The 24,672-nt window shown below is 45.3% G+C and overlaps 1 protein-coding gene across 2 annotated transcripts in view; it reads left to right on the top strand.

Annotated features, from left to right (window-relative positions):
- Positions 1-24,672, top strand: part of LAT (linker for activation of T cells) — a 606,746-nt gene that overhangs the window by 515,420 nt on the left and 66,654 nt on the right. For both annotated transcript variants that reach the window (XM_078652287.1, XM_078652288.1), the window contains one exon: positions 9,209-9,272. In XM_078652287.1, the coding sequence (XP_078508413.1) occupies positions 9,209-9,272 (64 nt within the window). The remainder of the gene's footprint in view (positions 1-9,208; positions 9,273-24,672) is intronic.

Below are 24,672 nucleotides of genomic sequence, written 5' to 3'. Positions count from 1 at the left end.
GCACGCCAACCATGGTACACCACGTTTCTAGAACTCTCCGTGGTACCGCATCAAAGGTTGCACCTCACGCCCAGGCTTTTGACGCAGAGCCATGGTGACATTCAGCATCCAGACCCGCAACAGCTCAACCTGGCGATCTGGCTCCTGAAGTCTTAGAGTTTGGCTACCTTGACTTGCCTCCTGAATGCATGGATATTATACGAGAGGCTAGAAAGCCCACCATCAGGGCCTGCTATGCAGCGAAATTGAAGCGGTTTGTCATTTACTGTACTGAACATGACATCAACCCGCTAGATGCATCCATTCCCAACATCATCTGTTATTTGTTACATCTTTACAAATGCAATCTAGCGTATGCTTCCATTCGGATACACTTATCCGCCATAGCGGCTTATCTCCAAAACAGGCAGCACCTCTCCATTTTCAGAGTGCCTGCCATCAAAGCCTTCCTAGAAGGACTTAAACGGGTCATCCCTCCCAGGACCCCTCCAGCTCCTGTATGGAACCTCAATGTGGTTCTCACCAGGTTGATGGGCCCACCTTTTGAGCCTCTGCATTCCTGTGAGATTCAGTTCTTAACATGGAAAGTGGCGTTTCTCATTGCCATTACGTCTCTGCGACGTGATAGTGAGCTGCAGGCGCTCACTGTACAAGAGCCATTCATACAGATTCACTCCAACAGGGTGGTGCTGCGCACTAACCCTAAATTTCTTCCTAAAGTGGTTTCGCAGTTCCATGTCAATCAGACCATTGAGCTGCCCGCGTTCTTTCAAAACCCAGAGACAGTGGCGGAAAGAATGCTCCACACTCTTGATGTCAAACGAGCTTTGATGTACTACATCGATAGGACAAGGAATTTTAGGAAGACACAACAACTCTTTGTTGCCTTTTCAGCCCAGCACAAAGGCAACCCCATTTCCAAGGCAGGGATAGCCAGGTGGATCGTTAAGTGTATTCATATTTGCTATCACAAGGCTAAGCGCACTTTAACGGTCCCCCCTAGAGCCCACTCCACCCGCAAGTTGGGGGCCTCCATGGCTTTCCTTGGTAATATCCCTTTGGAAGACATTTGTAGAGCAGCCACATGGTCTACCCCACACACATTTACTAAACACTACTGTGTAGTTGTGCACTCCAAGCAGCAAGCAGCTGTAGGGCAGGCTGTTCTAAAGACACTTTTTCAGACATCTGCAGCTGGCACAGGCGGCCGCCGTTAATGGAGGGACTGCTATTTATTCTATGCTATAGATATGAATTCAGCAGCCCACATGCCTCAAACTGAATATGCTACTTACCAGTATGCATCTGTTCTTGGCATGTAGGGCTGCTGACATTCATATCGCCCGCCCTCCTCCCCGGCGCCTGTAGCGGCTACAGAATTTACACTTATTCTTAGCATGGTCATCGCTCACACTGTTACACTCCATCTTCGTCACAATGGCTAAAAACAATCTGGGGATGGAGTTGATGCCCATGCGCACTGTAGTCCAGGGGAGGAGCCACCTATCTCGTGATACTTCGAAGACTCTTCCAGGACAACAATGTGCAATCATCCGGACCCAACACTAGGCGGCGATCTATGCTATAGATATGAATGTCAGCAGCCCTACATGCCAAGAACAGATGCATACTGGTAAGTAGCATATTCATTCGTGCCTCCGGGCCAGGGTGTAAATGCAGAAGGGCATATATCTATCTATCTATATACTGTATATTTGCACCCCAGTTTTTGCATGGTCCACCATGCAGGAGCGTGCTGCGGCGGTATCACGGCGGTGCCTGTCTGAGGCTCACCTATGGGTGTTTAGACAGGCACCGATGTGACTCCTCCGCGGCACCTCACACCCGCCAAGGATTACAATCAGAATCTGGCGGGTGGTGTGAGTACAGCTTTGGTGGTCCTCCCATGGGGTGCTGGCATGGCATAGTCATACTCAGGCCCTTAGTGTGCAAGGGATCAAGAAATGAGGAAGAGGGTGCAAGAGTTACAGAACAAACTAAGGGGCACATGCATCAACATTGTTTTTTGCGATTCCTTAATTGCGAAAAATAAGGAATCGCAAATAAGGAATCGCAAAATGCAATGCATCAAGAAATCGCTAAAAAAATTGTGATTTCTTAATATTCCTTAATTGCGACTCGCAAATTGCGAGTCGCAATTAAGGAATACCTCCCCATATATTCCTATGGGCCTAGAAGCCCATAGGAATGAATGGGAAGACATTCTCAATTTGCGATTCTAAATTAGAGAATCGCAAATTGAGAATGCAATTTCAAGGGTGAAATGGATCTGTGCACATATGTTGCGCACACACATGCCCTTAGGGCATGTGTGCGCGCAACATAAAACTTTGAAAAATGCACAAAAGTGCATTTTTCAAAGTTTTTGCATATTACCATGAAGTTCAACTTCTTTGTTTGATGCATTGCATTTAAGGAATCTCAATTTGGGATTCCTTAAATGCAATCGCTTTTTAAGGAATCTCAATTTAGAGATTCCTTAATTGCGATTTTTGCATTTGGGATGATGCATCCCAAATGCAAAAATACCTGTCGCAAAGGGGCAGATTCTGAGAATCTGCCCGTTTGCGACCGGTTTTGTGCTTGATGCATCTGGGCCTAAGGGCCTTATTATGATTTTGGTGGTCCTCCTGTGGTGCCACCACTGCACCGTCCACAGGAGGATTGCTAAAGCTGTGGGATACCCGCCTGCCGGATTCTGATTGCAATCCATGGTGTACGGGTGGTCAGGGCCGGACTGGGAACCAAAACCGGCCCTGGCAAAGTGCTTGGCCGGCCCCCCCCGCCTCCCGGGCGGGAGGGGGGCGAGCGCTTTGCCAGGGCCGCTTTTCAGCCGATTTCGTGACAGGGCCGATTTTGCAGCTATGCTGCAAAACCGGCTCTGCAACAAAAACGGCCCCCAGGGCCCAAAACCGGCCCCCACCCTTGCAGCCGACCGGGGGATTGCCCGGTGCCCACAACGGCCAGTCCGGGCCTGCGGGTGGTGCTGCGGCATTCTTATGGTGGTGGACTGGTAGGCTCATAGGAGAGCCTAACATGAAGCCTGCTGTGCTGACAGCACCTGCAGCACTTTCCTTCATACTGTGGCATGCATGAAACACTATGCAGGAACAGGGGTGCAATCCCAGTGGGGAGCACCATGTCCCCCCCTGCATGCACCCCCAGAAACAGCGCAGGAGCCCTGTTAGGGCCCCCTTAGTTGCTACTCTGCCACCCTTTCCATGGTGGGCTCACTGTCATGAAAAGGGCAATGACAGCCAAATCAGAATAGGCCCCCACCATATTCCTGCTCCTGACTGCTGCGTGACTGCCGCAGGATCCTGGAGCCTTGGTGGACGCCGCTGTTCTGTGGAGGTTCAACTGCCACAGTCAGACTACTGCAGGCAGGCCCACAGTGTGGCGGTGGTCAGACCGCCACTGCTCCTAGCGGCTGTTCTATGGATTGCTGCACTCGTAATAAGGCCGTATGTGTGGACAGAATTTCCATTGAAGATTGCCTGTCATAAATATGGGACAGTATCTGTGAGTGCAGAAACCTTTTTTTGTAGAAAAAGGGGTAGCGTGTTGGTCAGAATCTTTGAAGGTGATTACGTTTCTGGGAAGTGCTGTTAAACTTGATGGGAAAGTGTGGAATTTATGTCATCTGAGTCTATGTTGTGTGAAGGAAGGGGGTGGTGAAACTAATTTTGAGGTGAGAAATGGAAGTGGTTACATGACGAGTGATGATGTTGCTTGTGATGCGTATGTGTTTTACAGTGGAAGTGATGGTTAGAGAAGCATGAAGCGTAGTGCAAATGTGAGGAACAATACATGTGACGCTGATGTGTGTTTGCTCATATTGCAAGAGAGAAGAAAATACATCAGCAGTTCGAGGGTTATCTACTAGGGTAATTCTGTATATTTGGTTCCCTGGTTCAGTTGATTTATCAGATGATAACTGTTGTGGTGTAACATGTTTTTATCTCTTTTATTGTTATACTCTGTTGTGGTCTAACATGCTTTTATCTCTTTTATTGTTTGACTTTCATATGCATTAGGTTGGGTTATTGTACTGGGGGAAGGTGTGTGGGGTATAGGTAAGTAGAATGTGGGGGCAGAGTGTTGAATGTACGGGGAGTGTTATTCTGTAGATCTTTCTTTGTGCATATTGCACCTTGCAATAAATAACCATATTTCAGTCTTACCTGCATGGAGTGGTATTTTGACAAAGAGACAGCTGGTTTCTTCATCTGGGTCTTGTGAATGTGAATAATCTGCTGTAAATATCCAACCCTCACCCCAGCCCTCACATACCAACTTATTTCAGAACTCCAGAATCTGAACTAGTATTTGGAGGGCAGATCTTAATAATGAAGGGGAATCACAGCTAATTGCATTTGTAAACGGGTTTGTGTGTTACTGTAATGTGATTCATTCATGATATGATGCCAAATCAGATCTCTGAATATCTCTGAAGGTGAAGATGACAGTAGGTGAGTCTTCACTGGCTTATCGTCTATAAATATTTACCATTTGAAATGTATATTCTGTTCTTAGCATCGAAGCAAACCCTGAGTGGCTACTATTACCAGTTCAGAACATTCTGCGTTACTTTTAGGTCACAGGTTTTGCAACAGACAGAATATTTTGCAATATAATTCTACTTCCCTCATAGATCAGTTTTTCCAAACAAGGTCTGTTGAGAATAGGCACATTTAAATTTTAAAAAGCCAACTTTTTCAGGAGTGATCATTGTCATGATGCTTTTCTGGCTCATTATGAGTAGCCTGTTTAATTGCGAGCTTTTTAGCGATTCTTGATAACCATATTTTACAATGGAACTGTGACTTAGAGAAGGGCGACCTGGCGCACCTTATCTTCCACAGTATTAAGGTTAAAAAATTCTGGAAAAATTTATTTACATTCATAAATAAGGCCTTAGGCTGCACGCTAAGAGATTGCCACACTCACCTCTGCACTCATAACGGCGGACGTAGCCGCACAACAAGATAGAAACCTCCTAGACTTCTTCTTAATGGCAGCAGCCAAAACAGTGATCACCAAATGGAAAGACGCAGCCAAAGCCACATTCAAGGGGTGGTTGAACTGGGTGACATACCTTAGGGGAGCCAACACCACAGCGCTAAGAAACTCACCATGGAAGAGACCCAACAGGGGGATGTGGGCAACCTTGGACAAATTCCTAGACCCCTACGAACCCCCATGAGGGAAAAATAATAAAAGACAGCCTGTACTAGCCAGTGAGTCCATCTACCAAAAGAGCGACAAGAGCAGGCCGGAGTAGTTGACTTGACAGGGGGGCTGGATAGACACCAGACTCGATCACTCCCACCAGGCTGACGGTCACCCCTAGAACAAGCGCCAATACCTATATGTTTTATGTTAAATGTGGCAAGTCAGAGTGGCAAGGAAGCTCAGGCATATGAAACCTTCGAAAGATCTATAAAAACCAGCACCCAATCCTCATAGGCTGGGATCCTTGCAAGAACAAACACAACGAAGTTTACATGTTAGTTGTCATAAGCTGTAAATGTGAAAAATACTATTAAAAACATTTTTTTTTTTAAAAAAAGAAGATGGTCAACTAACACGGCGTTTCCACAGTTTTCCTACAATACTTTTTGGCAGGCCAAAGCTGTAAATGTGAAAAATACTATTAAAAACATTTTTTTTTTAAAAAGAAGATGGTTAACTAACAGCGTTTCCGCAGTTTTCCTACAATACTTTTTGGCAGGTCAAAGCTTCTGAATTGTATCCAGTGAAAAATTCACAATAAGTCATCCACATGTTATTCATCTTTTTTTAGGTATAAACTCCTAATTAGAAGTTATTTATCGTGTCCAATACATTTCTACCTAGCAGGGGTCAGATATTGATGGGTCCAGTAAATATTGGCTAAAACACCAGGGACTCATAATAACGGTTGTAGGCTTTTATTGGGTGCTCTGCTGTTTTTGGAACAATCTCAATATCTATCTTACTAAGGTCTGCTAAAGATATTAAGATTGAGTTCAATTGAAAAAACAATTTGAGCTGTTTTGAAAATTTCAGATGAATTGCAATGTGGTGTGTCAGAACTAGGAGGTTAATCCAGGTTGCTAGGTCTTGGTCTGAAAAGGCTCTACCTCTTGTTTTCAGGTCGAGCCTAGGCAGCGCATGTGCTGTCTGGAAGACCTGTTATACTCCAATGTTGCTCTGCTTTCCTGGGTCCTTGTTGGCTGGCGCTCCGACAGGTCACTTCCGTTTCATGTCTAGCAGCACCACCAACTACAGTTTAGTTGCGCTGTAGGGCTCTATCAGTTTCGTTTAGGGACTACTTACGCTTTTGTTTTTTTATTCGCCATGGCACCTGCTCTATTGGCTGCCATGCGCATTTGTTTAATATGCATGGGCGCCGTGGTTTAGGTTGTAGCATGGTGCCCGCTTTCATCATTACTTTTGTATTGCCAACCACCATGGATATGCTTCACGGGCGCTGTGCTATGAAAGCAGCCTGTAGCTTTCAGTGATAACATTTTGTAGTCTGATTTTACTTACAATGCTTTTCGTTTTGTTCCTTGCAGCTATTCCTGGAGAAAAATACCGGCTGTTTGTTTCCGTTTTAGGATTCTACAAACGGCATGGAAAATATACATATTAATTATGAACATGGTGACTTTTATGTCTTTTTTTAACTTTAAGTCAGGGATCATTAAGGCAGACTAGCACGCCTTTTAATGTCCTTTTTACATTTGAAAGTATGGAATAATAAGGGGGAAAATTCTGGCTCTAGGTGGTTTCTCAAATGGTTGTACTGGATAAGATATTAAAATACTGGCCACACAAATAAACAAGCATTTACAATGCAATAGGTCTCGCATTTACGCGAGTTTAAGCTATTGGCATTATAAATGACAATGCCTTTTATTTAGGTTTTAAAAACAAAATCATAAATAAAAGGTATTGGCATGTTTCTTTTTTTAGTTCAAGTGTTTTTATTAAAATATAAAGTGTACAAATCAAACGTTATATATACAGTACATAATGAAACGCGGCAATTGCTCAAACACGCGTAAATGCGAGACCTATTGCATTGGAAATGCTTGTTTTAAATGTGGTCTGTCACTAGGAACTTTAAGAGGCTCTTTTAACAACCACAAGGATATTGGAATTTATTTTAACTGAAAGGTGGGCACTTGTTTGTAAATAGAGCAGTGTGCAATGCACAATGTTCATTCGGAATAATTCTCTGGCAGACACTGGAAACTAGAGATCGTTGGAGTCACGCCCAAATATAATTTATGAGTTTGCAGCCTACCCTATTTTGAATATAAAGCTGCAAATAAGGACTGCATTCCCTGGAGAGAAATCATTAAAACACTCAAGGAACAAGAGGCAGAACAAGCGCAGTGTACATTTGCACAAAAACATGGAATATTTTACCCGACATCCCTTGGTACAAAGAAAAATATAAGAGACAGAAATATTTTCATAAACGCAATATTGTAATTTGAGTTATTCCCTGCATCCGGGTACTTGATCCATACAAGAAGAACTGCCAAGACACCAGGCATCATAGTCCACAAACCTTTCTAGCCCAGGAAGATTGGTGGCATGGTCTCAGGACTCTCTGGGATTCCAAGTTGGCCTATTTGAAAAATTTAAGCAGAAGAAGCGCCTGGAAACCATTTTGGACTGCAGTTGGGCTTCCACTGTGATTGCATGATTTTAGTCTCCATTTTATGGCAATGGATACCGGATCAAGGGGCATATTATCAAGCACGGCGTTAAAATTATCTCCGATTTAGTGGCAGAAAACTGCAGCTAAAGAGGCGATAATGGGCTTTGATAACATGCCCTGGAGAATTCCAATAGAAGCCCATGTTGATACCAGAACATGGGCTTCTTTTGGAATTCACAAGGGCATTTTATCAAGCCCATTATCGCCGCTTTAGCAGCAGTTTTCTGCTGCTAAAGCGGCGATAATTTTAACGCTGTTTCTTGATAATATGCCCCATAGGTTGTACAACACACTATAGGTTCAATAGAATGTTCTTCTGAGCGAGTGTCAGCATTTCAGAGCATTCTATCATCTTCTCAAGGATATTATTTTTTAGTTGCACTCTAAACTGATTCCTAAGTGAGTGTGACTGCCTCAATAAGAGCGAAGCGCTTTCCATGGCGTGGCTGCAGTGAGTGAATGTGCTCTGTGGTTGCTCCAGTTTTTGGATTCCTAAGAAAACACTTTTTGCGTAGTAAATGCCACAGTCTGGTAGTGGACAGGTTTTTAGAGCATCACCTGAGCCTGTGGGATTCAGACGAGCACCTGTGCCTTTTCTGTACGAACGTAGCTTGCACTGCTGCTGCCTCTCTTCCCCTTATTATGTATGAGGTGGGAACTTGGACATCTGCTGCCTCTCATGTGAAGCTTGCATTCCTGCTTTCTCTCCTGCATGTATTCTACATGTGGTGGAAGCCTGCACAGCCGAGGCCTCTCCAGTAGGTGGAAGCTTGCACTGCTGCTGCCTCTCTTGCGCTTATTGTGTATGTGGTGGAAACTTGCACTGCTGCTGCCTCTTGCTGTTATTCTGTAGGTGCTGGAAGCTTGCTCTGCTGCTGGCTCTCCTGCACCTATCCTGTATGTGGTGGAAGCTTGCACTGCTGCTGCCTCTCTTGCACGTATTGTGTATGTGGTGGAAGCTTGCACTGCTGCTGCCTCACTTGCGCTTATTGTGTATGTGGTGGAAGCTTGCACTGCTGCTGCCTCACTTGCGCTTATTGTGCATGTGGTGGAAGCTTGCACTGCTGCTGCCTCACTTGCGCTTATTGTGCATGTGGTGGAAGCTTGCACTGCTGCTGCCTCACTTGCGCTTATTGTGTATGTGGTGGAAGCTTGCTCTGCTGCTACCTATCCAGTAAAGCTTGAACTACTACTGCCTCTCCTGCATGTATTCTGTGTGTGGTAGAAGTTCGCAGTGCTGCTTCCTCTCCTGAACTTAGCCTGTACGTGGTGAAAGTTTGAAGAGTTGCTGTCTGTCATGCTCTTATTCTGTAGGCCCACTTCTCTGTGTGTATGAAAGATTCACTGATGCCCGGCGGTATCTATTCTCTGTATGCTGAAGGAACGCTTGCTTTCTGCCTTTGAATCCACCAGCTCTGTTTTTTGTTTCTTCTTCACTTACTTAAATATCGATCTCTCGTTCAACAGATGCTCAGCAAAGAGGGCCCCTCGATCCCCCCACAGACCGCATGGACCACTTCCTGTCCATTTCGTGAGTATCTTTCTTACAGTGAAACAGTGTCTTCCTCCTTTCACTCGGAGTCTCATAATGTGTGGTTAAGGTGCGATGAAGCAGTGAAGCAGATTTCTTTGTTTACTTGTGGTTTATTGGTGAATGCACATTTTCAGTTATTACTGACCGATCACCAAAATGTAAAGTAGTCTGATGTTCAAGATAGGTCAGTGGTTTGCAGATTTACCTCAAGTGAGAGAAAATGTGCCTGTGTGTGTGTGTGTGTGTGTGCAGGATAATGAGTAGCGTAGGCACTTTCTTTTTGTGTGCCATTTGACTCTTGAAGTGTCTGTTGCATTTAGGGCAGCCCTAGAGGCACATAGGACCAGGGGCAGTACAGTACTAAAATGCTACAATGGCTCCAGTTGAAAAACATGTACGTTATAAGTTACTTACTGACAAATGTATAATGATGAATTGCCAACCAACAAACAAGCCAAACGAGCCCACTTTTGAAATGAAACAAGATAGCCGAAGATAACGGAAATGTGTGCACTTGTAGCCACCGCTAAATTGTGTGCATTAAAACGTATGCACAAATAAAGTGTGCCCTATTCATGACCACCGGCACAGAAAATTACTGGCAGAGATTTACATCTCTACCTGTGTGTTCATTTCTGGGTTTTTTTCTATTTTAAAACGTTCCCATCCTACATCTTGAAAGTTGAGCTAGGCATAGGTTGTTAGAAGCACCAGTAGGAGGAATGTCTAACGTTTCTATTCCCCAATGTAGAATTCTACATAGCACAGAATTCTGCCTCCTGTGCAAGTGAATTTTATTTGGACTGCGGGAAAAACATTTTTCCCCATCGACAAAGCCCTTCCCCTACACCCCCATCTTACCTGTGTGTGTGTGGGGTGGGGGTGGGGGGGGGGGTTGACAATTCCCCTTCCCAGCCTGTAAGGGGAGATACTTGAGGTCCCAAACTAACATGTTTGTGGAAGGTCACAATCGTCAATGGCAAACCACGTATTAGAACACCCATGCCTTACCCCACGAGTGAGATTTACCACTGCACATTTCTCTGCACTCATAGCGGAGAAATCTGCAACAGTAAATACAAATATTCCAGCTATGAATCCCTTTTTGGATTTCAGAAAGGCAAACACATTTAAATTCAGTCGTAAACATGTTTATGACTGAATTTCCTTTGTGAATAGGGCCCTCTGTGTGGTTGTGCTTTATTACAGTGTGCATCTTTAAGTGTCCGGGTAGGAATATCGTTACAATATAGTCATGTACATATTTAAGGTAGTAAAACCTTAATGGCATTTCAGCCTCTTGGAAGGTAGGACTGGAGGAAAATAATGAGTGAATGTCACTTTCTCATTATGAGTCATATCCTACTGTTGGGATCCATGTTGTTTAGGGCAGCCATTACCAGCTGTCATTGCCAGCAACTGTGGCTTAAAATACTTACTAGGTAATTACTTTGTAACTACGCTTCTCCACCAGCTGATCTGCTTAGATTCATGTTCTTTCAGCCATTTACCGTGCCAAGATGATAAATCTAAGACGCTTTTATTTTCAGGTTTTCCCTTTTGCAGTCCAAGAACTGGGCATACATTATTTAGCAAATGGCTGAAAGCTAAAAACACGTCAATACTGGCAGACATTTTAGATTTCATAGAGCACGGATGTGACATTATACACTTTTCACCGTCCAGTTGCATCACAGGATTGAACATTTTTCCCATCTATAGCCCCTAGCAGCTTCCTATTTGTTGCTAAGGGCAAGGAGTGAAAAAGTAAAGAAAGCAAAGACTAGAGGCAACAAGGAACACTGTCTCCACTTTATTTCTGTCAATACCTTCATGATCCAGTACCAGTGGCGGCTCCTCCGCTATGGCAGAGGAGCACGCCATCACCCTACTGCTTTCTCGCAGTGCAAGAAGCAAAAATATAAAATGATAATAAAAGAACAGGGCAGGGGAGGGGTGGTTTGACCACTCCTGAGTACGCAATAAATCTTTGGTCGGGCCTCTCGGGCCGCCCAAACCAGTTGTGCGCACTTTCCCCTTCTCTGCGCAGGCAGAACATGCCCACCTCTCCAGCCTCTGGCTGTCACGGCGCTCGGACCAATCACAATGCTGGATTGCAGCTTTGTGATTGGCTTAGGGGAAGGAGCCTGGCTGCCTGCTTCCTGTTCCTGTCGGAGGCAGGAGAGCAGAGAAGATGTGGCACCCGGCCTCAAGGTACGTTTTCTTTTTTTTTCCGAAATGTATAGTATGATCAGGATCACTGGAATGCCATAGTGCGACCGCAGCGATTTTCCATAGTTATAGATTTGCCGCATTTGCCACATAACCTGCAGATTTTAACAAAAAAAAACATTTGTTTCTAGCTGAAACGGTTCAAAAGTGACTCGAAGTGCAGCGACTCATGTTACTGCCCAATGAAAGGTCCTTTAGAGGGCTGGACTGGTCAAATTTCTGTTCTTTATTGCTATATTCTGGTCCTAAACTGGTACTAATGATCTGCAACCAACACCCACACAGTGTTACCAAGTTTAAAAACGGACGAAATAATGAAGTAATACTGTTACAAAATATGTCACACTATGCCGCATCATTTGCCTTTTCTTGTTGCATAATTTACTCAACTCTGCTGCTTAATTTTACCCTCTCCTGACGCATAATTCCAGTGGCCCTGCTTACAATAAGATACAATGAAGATACAATGATCTTGAGAGACTTAAAGACTGCTATAAACAAGCACTGATAATGCAAATCAATCTTGCTTGCATGTAAAGGTAAGTAGAACCAAGTGGCATTTTCAGTTCTTGCATTTTTGCTGACTTTGACGTCGGTGGGCACCCAAGTCAACCACTTAATAGTGATATGTTGGAAACCTACTCCCATCCAGTCACATCGCTAACAGTGCACTCACACCGGCACACAAGCACACTGTTCCCCATGCACCCATGCAAATACACTGGTTATCGTTTACTCATACAGACACTCATGTGCATATACCAGACCTCCCCTCACCCCATGCACACATACAATCCCTTCACAACCTGCACTCTTACAGAGACTTCTCCATCCTGTATTCATATAGACAATCCCTTTACTCTGGGGTCATAATAAACATTGCGACCATTCACTCAGGTACATTACTGAGCTTGCACTCACATAGGCACATGAAATATTCTGACTCACGTGGCCACACCAATCGCCCTGCACTAACACTGCTCACTATAAACGTATACAGACACACACCTCCACTGCCTCACACTGCTACCACTTCACCCTACTCTCACACAGCAACACCTCGTACCCTGTGTTGACACAGCAACACCCCTCACACTGGGTTCACACAGGCACTCACCTTACCATGCCCTCATAAATGCACTCATCTTACCCTGCACTCATACAAACAAGGCCTTCACCCTGCACTAATACAGATCCTTCCTCACACCATGCATTCATACAGACGCTCCCCTCACACCATGTACTCATACAGAGATTTCCCTCATCCAGCACTTGTACAGACAGCCCCTCACTCCCCTCACCTTACTCTCATGCATTAACTTGCCTTTTACCACACTCACAACACTGATGCAATGCACTCAAGTACACTACTCAGTTTGCACCTACACCTACACAGGCATCCTGCTCATCCTTACTCACGGAGTTACACCATTCACTTACACAGGCCACCACTCACCATTTTTTCATATAGACACTCACCTTCCCTGCACCCACAAACTTACTTGTCAGCCTAAACTCACACAGCAATACCCCCCTTATATCACATTTACACAGCAGCACCCCTTACACTGGGCTCACACAAGTACACCCCTCACCATACACTCATAAAGGCGTTCTGCTCACCCTGCATTCACACAGGCTCATCATCAGAAAATTAACTCATACAAACATATCATCCACTCTGCTTCCACTCACCCTGCACTCATAAAGACACTGCCCTCACCCGCATGGGTTCACACAGGCACACTAATCACTCTACACTCACAGGCAATCCTTTAAACCTGCACTCAATCAGACACTTTCTAAGCCTGATAACATTAGACACTCCTTTACCCTGAAATCATAAATACACCCCCCAAATGTCCTGAACTTATGCAGATGCTCCCTTCACACCATGCATTCTCACACATACTCCCCCCACCATGCACTTACAGATTTCCCCTTACCCTGCACTTATTATACACATTGGACCCAAGCTCTCAGGTAGATTACCCAGCTTGCAATCATGTTGCCTCACTGCTCACCTTCCCTAACATAGGTACAGCAAGCATACTACACTCACACAGGTACATCCTACACTCACACAGGTACACCCTGCACTCACAGGCACTTCATTCACCCGGCAGTCATACAAGGCTGCTCCCCAGCCTATACTCATGCAGGCACTCCTTTTACTCTGTACTCACAAAGCGTACCACACACACCGCACATTGCTCACCCTGCACTCTCACAAGCTCACTGCCTACTGAAAACTTACAAAGCTGCACCCTCACTCTCCAGTGATACAGGCACACCTCTGAAACTGCCCTCAAACTGGCAAAACCCTCACCATGTAGTCACAGAGGCACACCCCTCACCCTTAACTCACACAGGGACAATCATTTATGGGACAGGAATGCCCCCTACATGGTGTACAGTTGTGTTCCGCTGCCCTAAGTGCCCAACTGTTGTATCTGGTATTCTGGTTTTGAGTTTGGCCCCGAAGTCACACTAATCTAAGGCTAAGCACAGAGGCCTATGCCTGTTCCTTGACATCAAAGCTTTCTCATTGACAGACCGTGGATTGCTGTCCTTATGATAGGTTGAGCAATAGAGTGGTAGTGAATCCATAGTTATTTGCAGACCTTTTTTATTTACGTCACTGGAGCGAATGCCTACTGGACCACTTGTGTGAAGTCCAGGTGTGGGGAATCCCAAGTGGTCTGCTTAACGCCATTATATCAGTATATTCATCAACTTGGGTGAGGGTCAAGGTGTCAGACACTGTGGTGACCAGGAAGATCACCACCAACCAAAGGCTAAAGCAAGGGTGTGTCCTTGCACCAATGTTGTTTAACTTATACACAGCGGACATGTCCCGGGCACTCAACAATGCTAATTAGATCCCTCCAAAAAGTGGCAAAACTAAGATCACAATATTAAAGTACGCAGATGACATAGACCTGCTAGACAACTCAAAAATAAGACTCCAGAGAGCATTAAACTCTGTGCACCTATACAACATAGCAAACACGATGACAGTAAACCACTCTAAAACAAAGTTGTTATCCTTCGGAAGGATGCTACAACAATTAAGCAGCAACTGGTCCCTGGGTCTCTTAAAAATCTCAGGAGCCAAATCCTAGAACTACTTGGGCACATGGTTCTCTGCAAATGGCGCATCCACAGCACATACGCGCAACTAAAGGATCAGGCGGCACTGATAACAACTAGACTCTGCCAATTACACACAGCCCTTGAAAGCCCAACTTCAACCCCAATCAGAAAAGTGCTCAGGGACGTATTACCATCTGCAACCACTTATGGCAATGAGGCCTTTCCAGGTCAATTCATTAAAACCATCAAACAACTACACCTAAACATCTATAAAAGAGTGTTCAAATTGCCTTATTATATCACGGGACCTTTGGTGAGACTTGAATTTGCCTGGAAGGGTATTGCGTGGTCTAGTATGGGGTCCTTGCTAAAGTACTTTTATAGATGCACCACGGCGACTCCAGGAACCTTGAAATTTATCTTGCAAAATATATTCAAACATAACAATAACCCTCGGTCCACTTATCTAACAACGGCAGCAGTCACCCTTCACATCGACTTGACCATCTTAAACACTCCATTACTCATGCATACTGCAGTAAAAAGCATATTGAAAAACAGAATAAACTCCTTTCGAAGTCTGCAGACTTGGAAAATATTAAGTCCACCCCGCCACTAAGGGCCCTGGCACAATCATACAATAACGACATCCAAGTTGGCCTCCAGACTCAATCTGGATGGCTCAATGGTTAGAGCGGCAGACCCTGATGCAGAGGTCTAGCCCGGGACCAGGGTTCAATTCCCTGCCTCGGCGGGTCTTGGGCTCAAAAAATTCCTTGGACCTGATAATTCTCGCCTCGGTGCCTATTCCAATCATGGAGTCCCACTCTGCAACTCTGGGCAATAGCTTGCTTAATCTCCGCAACAGCCCCCACAACGCTAAGGATGCCTGGCCTCCACCTTGGGGGTGCCCAGGAGTGGACACCTCACAGGGAAAGCCAGGATGGGTTCCACAGCGGTATTCGTACAAGTGCCTTGAGACCCTTGCGGGTGAGTAGTGTGCTATACAAGTATCAATTTACATTTTTACATTTTTTTTTTAACTCAATTGCACAATCTGGAAAGCTTGCCTGACCCAAATTTTGGCAGTCAGGATGTTGGCATTACACAATAAAGACTTCAACCCCAACTGGCCAATGTGTTCCAAGAATGTCAAGTGCAGACTCTTTGGCTGCAAAGACCTGCTTACACCTACTTTGCAGCTGTCCGACGTTGCTCGAACTCCGGCGAACACTATTAAAGCCACTTTTTTTTTAACTCACGGCATAAGAACATGCAACAACGCAATGAACTGGACCTTTAGTACCATGGTTTCCCTCGAATTGGCAAGAATAGGCACATTTTTCAAAGCTGTGCAGGACCTTCTTAAAAACACACAACAAAGCATAGAGATGTTTGTGGATTGATAATTCCTAGTTCCTGTATTCTAGACATTAGGCATAGTAATGTTTGACCCCCTAGCAATTGAGTTTTAACATTTGCTATGTATTTACTCAATTTTGTGGTTGATTTTAAACTATTTTTACTTTCTTTATAAAAAATCCAAACCGGCTCTCTAATAACAGATTTTAAATAGCCAAACACCCAAAATGTAATTAAAACTGCTATTATATTATCTTTGGGCACTATGTAAAAGCTATTGCGAGGATCCATTGTTCTCTTTTTTTCTCATCCTAATATGCCTTTTAAATGTTTTATATTGTCTTGGTTTTAAGTAATCTACACAATAAACTTTGTATTGACTAACTAGTTTCTGTGCGCTTGCCCAGCTCCAATCACTACATCCCAAGTGCATGTTGTGCATGTTTGTTTGTGTAGCCTGCATGGTGAGTGAACTAGAGTAATAGAGGGCTGAAGATACCGATGGCCTGGCCTTTTGCACAGCATGAAGGTGAGTTTTCCCACAGACAGTGGAAGTAAGTTGCTGTCAAACTGGAGTGAGGAAACCTAAACACTTAAGTGAGGGATGGGGAGACAAGACTCCTTTATAAATTCAATTAGGTATTTTACTGAGCCAGGGGCTACAGATTAGTTTACCTGAATCACTGCTATTTGGTGAATGGTGGGGATGAATTGTGGGACTGGAGACTCTGATGTACAAAGTCATGGGGACTCATTAGAAGAGGCCCACATTTTTGTCTCTCCATGAACCTATTCTTCAGATGACTGGTGCCAGCCAGGTGCAGAAACCTCATGCCCATTTGTGCCTCTGTTGAGGTTATCAGGCTGGAGACAAGTCTGCTGTATTTGTGTTTGTTTTTAATATATTTATAGAGCGCATGAATCATCACGAAGGACATCACTGCGCTAGGACGGGAATTAGTGCAATTCAGGTTTATCGTTGTAAGATCATTATCTGGGCAACAACGTGGTTTTAAATTTTTTCCTGAACAGTCGATGATCATCTGTCAGGTGAAGATCAAGGGGTACGTTCCAAAGGACAGCAGCTGCTTTAGAAAAGGATGAAAAGCCCATCCTGACCTTAAATGTGCGTTTGACCGATGCAAGAGCCAGGTGACAGGATCTCAGTCTGAAAAGGACAGTTGAAATGAGAACCACATAAACCACTTCTGAATGTACAGCCCCACTTGTTCCAGTTCTAAGTCCGCTATGACCAAGAGGGAGTGCCCCACAGAGTACTGAGAAGAATGCTGTGCAACCCGAATTGGGGTCTACCTGACAGCCTGCTTCCTAGAGGTGAGGGGACATCAGATAAGCCTATCCCTTGCTGTAAAATCTGTTTACCTGACATGAAGCACATAGAAGCCAGATTGCCTGCTGGGAGAGGGACAATGCCTGCCAACTATGCTGGAGGGTGAATGTCCACGAAGAGCAAGGTGCACTGTGAACCCAATTGTGAGAAATTGGGTTGTTGATTGACTGGGGTGTGAACCCTGGTCCAGCACCAGCTACAATCCCTCTTTGCAGGGTGTACTACAAAGAGTCACTAAATTAACCTGTGCCTAACCCTGGGTAGCTTGGCACAAATAGCAGTCACGCTCACCTTAGAGCACCGTGTAAAGTATTTATGCAGCACACAAACGGTAATACACTGAAAACACAGTAAATACATTATTTGACACCAAAATGACAAAAATCCAATCAGCAGTGCTAGGGACATTAATTTTTAAAGATAAGTAAAAAAAAAGTAAAAATAGCTACAAAAAACACAAAGCACCAACTATGGATATCTGGATTCGCTAGACTGGGCCAAAGTTAAAATAATTAGGCTGACTGCGTTGGAATGCAGTCGGCTACAGTCTCCAGATTGGCCCTGCTGAAATTTTACCTTTTCAAATCAGTGTCAAGAGTCCCCTTCGCAGTGGAGGGGGCCACAAGAAGCAGGGAAAGCATCTCAGGAGGCTGCCGGAGTAACACGAAGAGGAGGCCAGGCGTCGTGGATGGCTGTGTTGCTGAAGCATCGTGTTAGCATTTCCCGCAAGCGGACGATTCTGTAGCATGAAATGGCAGCTGCGGGAGCTTCTCATTGAATGGTGGTGTAGGTGACTAGATCGTGGTGCAAATGGGCTGGTTCAGGGCCGCAAAGATCCCCCAAACTTCAATACAGCTCTCAGATGCCACACCAAGGCTCCAGAACCTGAGGCGCACCACCTGGGGGTCAGGAACTCACTTCAGCTGGGTCCAGGTGCTGGTGAAGGTTGTTGGGGAGCTTTTTATGTCCCTTAGGCTCAAATCAGGAGGCCAGCACACTAGTCCTTGAATTCACTCAGGTAGTCCTGGGTTCAAGATAAAGTTGCAGGTCCAGTTGTTCGTCCCCAGGTAAGAGGGAAGCAAGGCAGAAAGGCAACAATTCAGAAAGACAGACGCAGGTCAGCAGTCTAGCAGAGTGGAGATCATTTCAGAAGCACAGCAGTCCTTCTTTCTGTCAGAGTATCCAAAGGTCCAGAAGTGTACTGAAGCGTTGGTGTCTGAAATACCCTTTTTAAACCCTGGGGCCCTCCTTCTTTAAGGTGGGAGAAGCTTCTATGCAGTGGTTTTAAAGTGCTTGGAATTTCCTGACTCCCCTGCCCTGTTTCCAAGCTGGCTGTGGTGACAATGTTGTGGTAATAGTTCCTTTATGAGAAGGCAGAGCACTCTCGGAATAGTTGCTAGTGGGGCTTTGTTCAGCGCCACCCGCTCATCCTGCCAGCAGAAGGCCCATCCAGGCACCCCTAAACCCTCTATTGTGTGACTGTCTGGGAGCAATTCACAAAGTCTGTCAGTTAAACCCAATCATGTGACCCAGGACAGGCTCCAGGTACAAAATGGCTAAAGGCAGAAAAATGCCAACTTTCTAAAAGTTGCTGTTTGTTTGTTAAAATGAAAGTGTTACTCTGGGCTGCTGTGAGCTACATTGTGCCATCATGCAATTTCTTTGCGTTAGATGCCGAGCCGAATATTATTGATGAATCATGTTGTTTTCTAAGCGAGTGCAACTGAATCCTGGACTGTGCTATAATCACCAGAACTCTTGAGAAACAGACACAAGTTTCTTGTCCTGAAGAGAACCCTGTTAAGAAAACTTTAGAGTGTTGGAAACGCATTGACTACTATTCGTGCACCCACTATGAAACATTAATTACATGATTTGAAAAAATAACATCGAGAAAATAACAGTGTAATCCAGGGCATTATCAAATGTCAAATTCTTAAAACCTCATCCTGGTTGTTATAATTGTCATTTACAGAGGTGTTTGATCCATTGACAATGAGAGCAATGTAATGAATTTCTAAATTGTATTTGAGACTTCATTGGAAATGTTTATTCAGCTCTCGTTTGGATTTTAAATAAATTTGAACTGTATATTTGTTGTGTCTTGTGAGTCATTAGTTGTGTTGCAGTAATATTGTCTATTGTGGCTTGTTTGATGTATGTTTGTGTTTTTGATTTATGTGGACAAACTGTACGTGATTTTCTGTGTTCGTCAACAAGTGGTCGCATTATATTCATATACAGAACAAAAAAAACAAAGTAATAAAAGGTGACTGCTGCGATTGATTTAAGCAGCCACAAATGAAGCAAAATTGCAAATGATTTGTTAGTGTTGCATTTCTTGTTTGAATAAACTAGTTTACAGGCTCTGCTTCACTGGCTCCATGAGCCTAACCACTTTGTTTATTTAACTTTCTAAAAGTGCCATTTTCAAAATTGTAATAAAAAAATTAACTGTGCCATTAAGAAAGGTTTTTCATTCATTTACAGAGATACCAAATAAGACATAACAACCTGCTCCCATTTGGAAATTCCAGCTTACTAAATTTAATAAGGAATCCCTAATGTAGCCTCACAGTCGTCGAATACCAGTTTAGGAGCTTTTCACTACTGGGACATGTAAAACTTAAAAGTACATGTCCAATCTTTTAAATACACAGTATCCTGCCTAAGGGCTACCTAGGGCTTACCTTAGGGGTGACTTATATGTAATAAAAGGGAAGTTTAAAGCCTGGCAAGGGGGTTTCCTTACGAAGTCAACATGGCAGTTTGAAACTGCATTCAGGCTTAAATGGAAGGCCTGATAGATGTTTTAAGGTGCTACTTGAGTGGGTGGCACAATAAGCGTGGCAGATCCACTATTAGCATTACATTTACAGGCCCTGGGTAGATAGTATACCACTCTACAAGGGACTTACAAATTAATTAAATATAAGTAAATTGATTATGCCAATTGGGTACTAAAGCAATTTAACCATGTTTTAGGGGAGTGAGCAAAAGCACTTTATCATTGATTAGCAGTGGTAAAGTGCCCACAGTCCTAGGGCCAACAAAAAAGAACTCTCCAAAAGTGAGGGAAATAGGTAAAAAGTATGGGGATGACCCTGCAGAGAGGGTAATCACCAACATCATGCTGATGGAATCTTCTAAAAGGTGAGGACTTGAGAGAGCAACCTCTGTACCCTAGTGTCAGTAGTTTGAAAATTCTTCACCTGTGGTTCCTGACGAAGCCCTGTTGCCGTAAGCTGAAGATTGCCAAAGCCCCATAATGGCTGGCATCCAAGTCAGTACGGCTTGTACTGGTGTCATACCAGGTAAGGAGTGGTGGTTACCTGGCTGCAGAGGCCAGAAGAAATCATGACTTGACCTTTACCTCAATGACAGAAGAAACCACGGCTTGACCATAGCTCCTGTACCGGAGAAATCAGGGTGCTTTAATTGAGCTGCTGTGCATGAAAGAAGTCAGGCAGTTTTGTGGCCTTGTTGTCCAGTTGATATCCGCCTGTGCATGCCTGCACCACCCTTGAAGGGTGCCATGTTCATGGCCAGTACAAGATTGGCCCAATAGGGACCTCACTGATCAGCTCCCCACCTGTGGGATCCAGGCTTTTGCGTGGACGAACATCCTTCTTTATGAGACCACCTTCTACAGTCATCAGAGGTGTTCAACAGCAACCTATTAAAAGATGAATTAGCTGAGTGGGTACCTGCAGCCATAAATGAGACTTGCCACTTTGCATGTTGTTCCAGATTCGGGAGGGAGGACATATGGAGACAACGTTGTGCAGCTGCCTAAAAATACTGAATCCATCATGAAGTGAGCAGCTAAGCCTCTACTGATGAGAACAATAAACGTAAACTGTGAAAGACTGAGAACACTTTGCTGTAGAGGGGTTAAACTTGCACCTGGGTCTCACATCACTGCAATTGAGAATCACGTACTGAATGGGTTGTACTTTGCCCAGTTTGCAGAGCCATAGTTGCACCAGCCCCAGCCCCTGCTCATCGGAGGCATACTACCTCAACCCCACTGTTGAGGCTCAGAAACCATTGCTAGCCCTATTGACCCCTGAAAGTGGTCTGCCAATAGGTGAGAAGCGGTGGTAAATTATGCAAAAGCCAGTTCCAGCTTTCAACAATAGAGCAGTCAGTTCAACTTGCATTCAGGACTGACACATTGATGTGGCATACAAGACTAGCTGTGGTTAAACCTTTACACCCTATACTCTGATCAGGGGATGGAGTTGTGTCTAGATAGAATATGTAGGGCTCCCAAGAACATTAAATAGGAAGTCTTGTAAATTTTGTGAGACACCAGTTAGAAACTGAAGTGGGGGGAATAAACTGTGATGAGTACAGGGTAAGGGTACTATGATGGGAACCCAGGATGTAAGTCCCTTGTTATAAGGTTCTCCTCGACCCTTAGCACAGGGTTTCTACAGGCACACCCTCTGTACCTAGATGTGGTGTCCATTATTTCCCCAATGCAATAATCGGCAAACAGCCTTTACAATGAGGTTTTTACCTCGTGCCTAATCACACATTTTTAAGCACCCATATTTTTACCAAGAAAATGCATTTACAACACATGCCAATACCAAGCATTTAAGGTAAGTTGGGGGTGTTGGGGGGTCGCCCCCCACAAACACATTGTTTTTAAATCTTAAAACAATGCGTAGTATTGGCATGGATTGTAAATACATATTCGCTGTGAAAACATGCGTGATAAAAAATGCCTGGCAAAGGCATGCTATGTATTTACCTGCGTTGTACGGTCGTTCAACCCAATAATCACCACCGTTTTCTGGTGCACTATTGTCAAAGGCTCCAGGAGTTATTCTCTGGGGCGGATTAAGTCTTGTTGAGACCCTGCACTTGCAGTTGACTGTCCAGAAACCTATGGCTGAGGAAGATGAGAAGGCAATGGTGTTCGCGAGAGAGAAGCTAAGATTGGCTCACCTGGAACAAGAGGAAAAGGGGATGCTAGAGCCGGGAAAATGGGGCCCACAAGGAGAGAAATGGCATTGTAAGGTACAGGAAAGGGTGAGGGCTGAGCTTGCCAAAGCACAAGATGGCCGCGTGAACGAAGAGCTCCGCAAGCCATCTTATCAACTCATCAAGAATCCTCACATCCGATGTAGCTACCGGTCCCAAAACGGATGGAGATAGAAGAGTAAAGCTCAGGATTTCCTCCGGTGCCACGACTGGAGGGGGGTGCCCGTGGATTGAGGGGAGAACACGATTGCGGCCTGAGCCGCCGTCTGGCGCACTGCAACTCACTAACCCCAGATGCGCTCATCAGCCCGATACCTGGATGCAGAGTTACTGGCAGACGTGGCTTTAAAAGTTCCTGGCCTGTAAAACCTTGCTGTACCCATGCCTAGGACATTGCGACCTCTGGTGGACGCGGCACGCTTCTGCCGCCAACGGCTTCTCCCTGCCATGTGCCACTTTGCCTAGGGCCTTGCCCGATGTGATTGGTGCCGGTGGCATGTCTGAGCGCGCGGGGTGGGGGCCTTGCTGCGGGGCGGCTCTTCTGTGCTCCCTTTGGCAGCTCTCTGTGAGCGGATTCCAGGACAGGACGGAGAGGGCTGCATGCTGAGGCTCCAGAGGTTAGCTCCATCGGCGCGGCCTGCTGTGTGAGTGCTGGAAAGAGCTGGGGGGCCCCGGTCATCAGCAACTACTTCAATGCTGCATCGCCCTTGGGACCAAGCCCTTTGCCCCTAATTACAGCTGAGTTTTCTCGTCCTTGTACCAGTGGGGGAGACGGCCGGTCGCCCCAGGAGAACAGCGTCATTGATACAGCAGGACCCTGTGAGACTCTGAGAGCCATCTGCTACTGGCCCAACTGCTGCTAATAGGGGAGTCGGATTCTTGCTAAACCCTGCCCTTGGGCGTCCCAGACGATGAGGAGGTACTTAACTATTTCACTCAGCCCTGCACAGCATGCCATATCTACTCTGGTGGTGCTCCGAGTCAAGGGACCCTTGTGAACGTGGGAGAGAACTAGGGTAGTGGAATCTAACCAACGATAACAGGAAGGGGACAGCTAACTCTGACACAGCCTGAGATAGCGACTGATACAGTAATCAGCGCTTAATGTTGTGGACCTAAAGAGTCCTACATACCCCAAATCAAAGCACAAGTGAGCTCCAGCTGATGGTTGTACCCCTACAGGCGGCAAAATGGGCAAGATAGACAAGACCCAAATAAAATTGCTCTTTGACCAGAAGAGGTCTAGAACCAGGGTGACAGGGGGGTCCCGCTTTTCGGAGGACTAAGCAGACAACCCCAGAAGAAGAGTCCAGTGATATTAAGCAGATGTTTGCTGCAGTGCAAAAGAGTTTATTAAATATCAATGGCAATATAAACTCTCTCGTTTTCTGAATGGACAGAATGTCGGTGCACCTATACAAACAAGCAGAGCGGATTGACATGACAGAGCACCGAGTGTATGAGGTGGAAGAGGCTCAATCGGAGACCGACTTGATCCAGAAAAAAATTACTAAATCGCTCTTGGCACTACAGCAGGGTTCTCCAAACCGGTCCTGGAGGGCCAGATCCATGCCAGATTTTTTAAATAACTACATGTATCTAAATGGGGATATGCACAAAATCTGGCATGGATCCTGCCCTCCAGGACCGGTTTGGAGACCCCTGCACTACAGGATAAAGCAGAAGACCTAGAGGCCAGGTCCAGGAGGAGCAACATCCGTATAACAGGCCTACTGTAATCCACTTCAATGGGCAATATGGAACAGTTTGCAGAGAAATGTTTAACCTCTCTGCTAGGCCGCAAAACCTTCTTGGAAATGTGGGTAGTAGAGCGCGCCCATCGCTCACTCGGCCCTCGGCCCCTCCGGGGGTCCCTCCGCATCCGATAATAGTGAAACTGTTAAACTATAGGGACAGGGACGTGGCCCGAAAAATGGGCCAGGGAGCTGGGGGAGCTGCAATACGAGGGCTCTGCGGCCCTCCTGTATCCGGACTTTACCATGAAGGTCTTGGAAGCCAGGCGTCAATTTACCCCTCTGAAACTCCACCTCTGTGATCAAAATTTAGAATACACTATGCTTCACCCTGCCAGGCTGAGAGTTATACTGAATGGCAAGGCCAGAATCTTCTCGGACTCCAAATCCCTGCAAAAAGCGCTGAAAGACTTTTCTAAAAAGGAGGAGCGGAATATGGAAGTAGAAAAACTCGACAAGGCAGCTGGTGGGGCATCTGGCGGGGTCCTGTGGGAACAGGACTGAGCAGGCCTCTATTTGCTGAGCCTTCTAATCTTCAGCTACTTGAGACTGTCGGTGGGTCCTCCATTTGCGAGGGGTGTGCAACGGTGATCCCCTGCTGGCAGTT

This window comes from Lissotriton helveticus, chromosome 7, assembly GCF_964261635.1.
Source record: "Lissotriton helveticus chromosome 7, aLisHel1.1, whole genome shotgun sequence".
Classification (NCBI taxonomy): Eukaryota; Metazoa; Chordata; class Amphibia; order Caudata; family Salamandridae; genus Lissotriton; species Lissotriton helveticus.
This window is presented reverse-complemented; position numbering and strand designations above follow the sequence as displayed.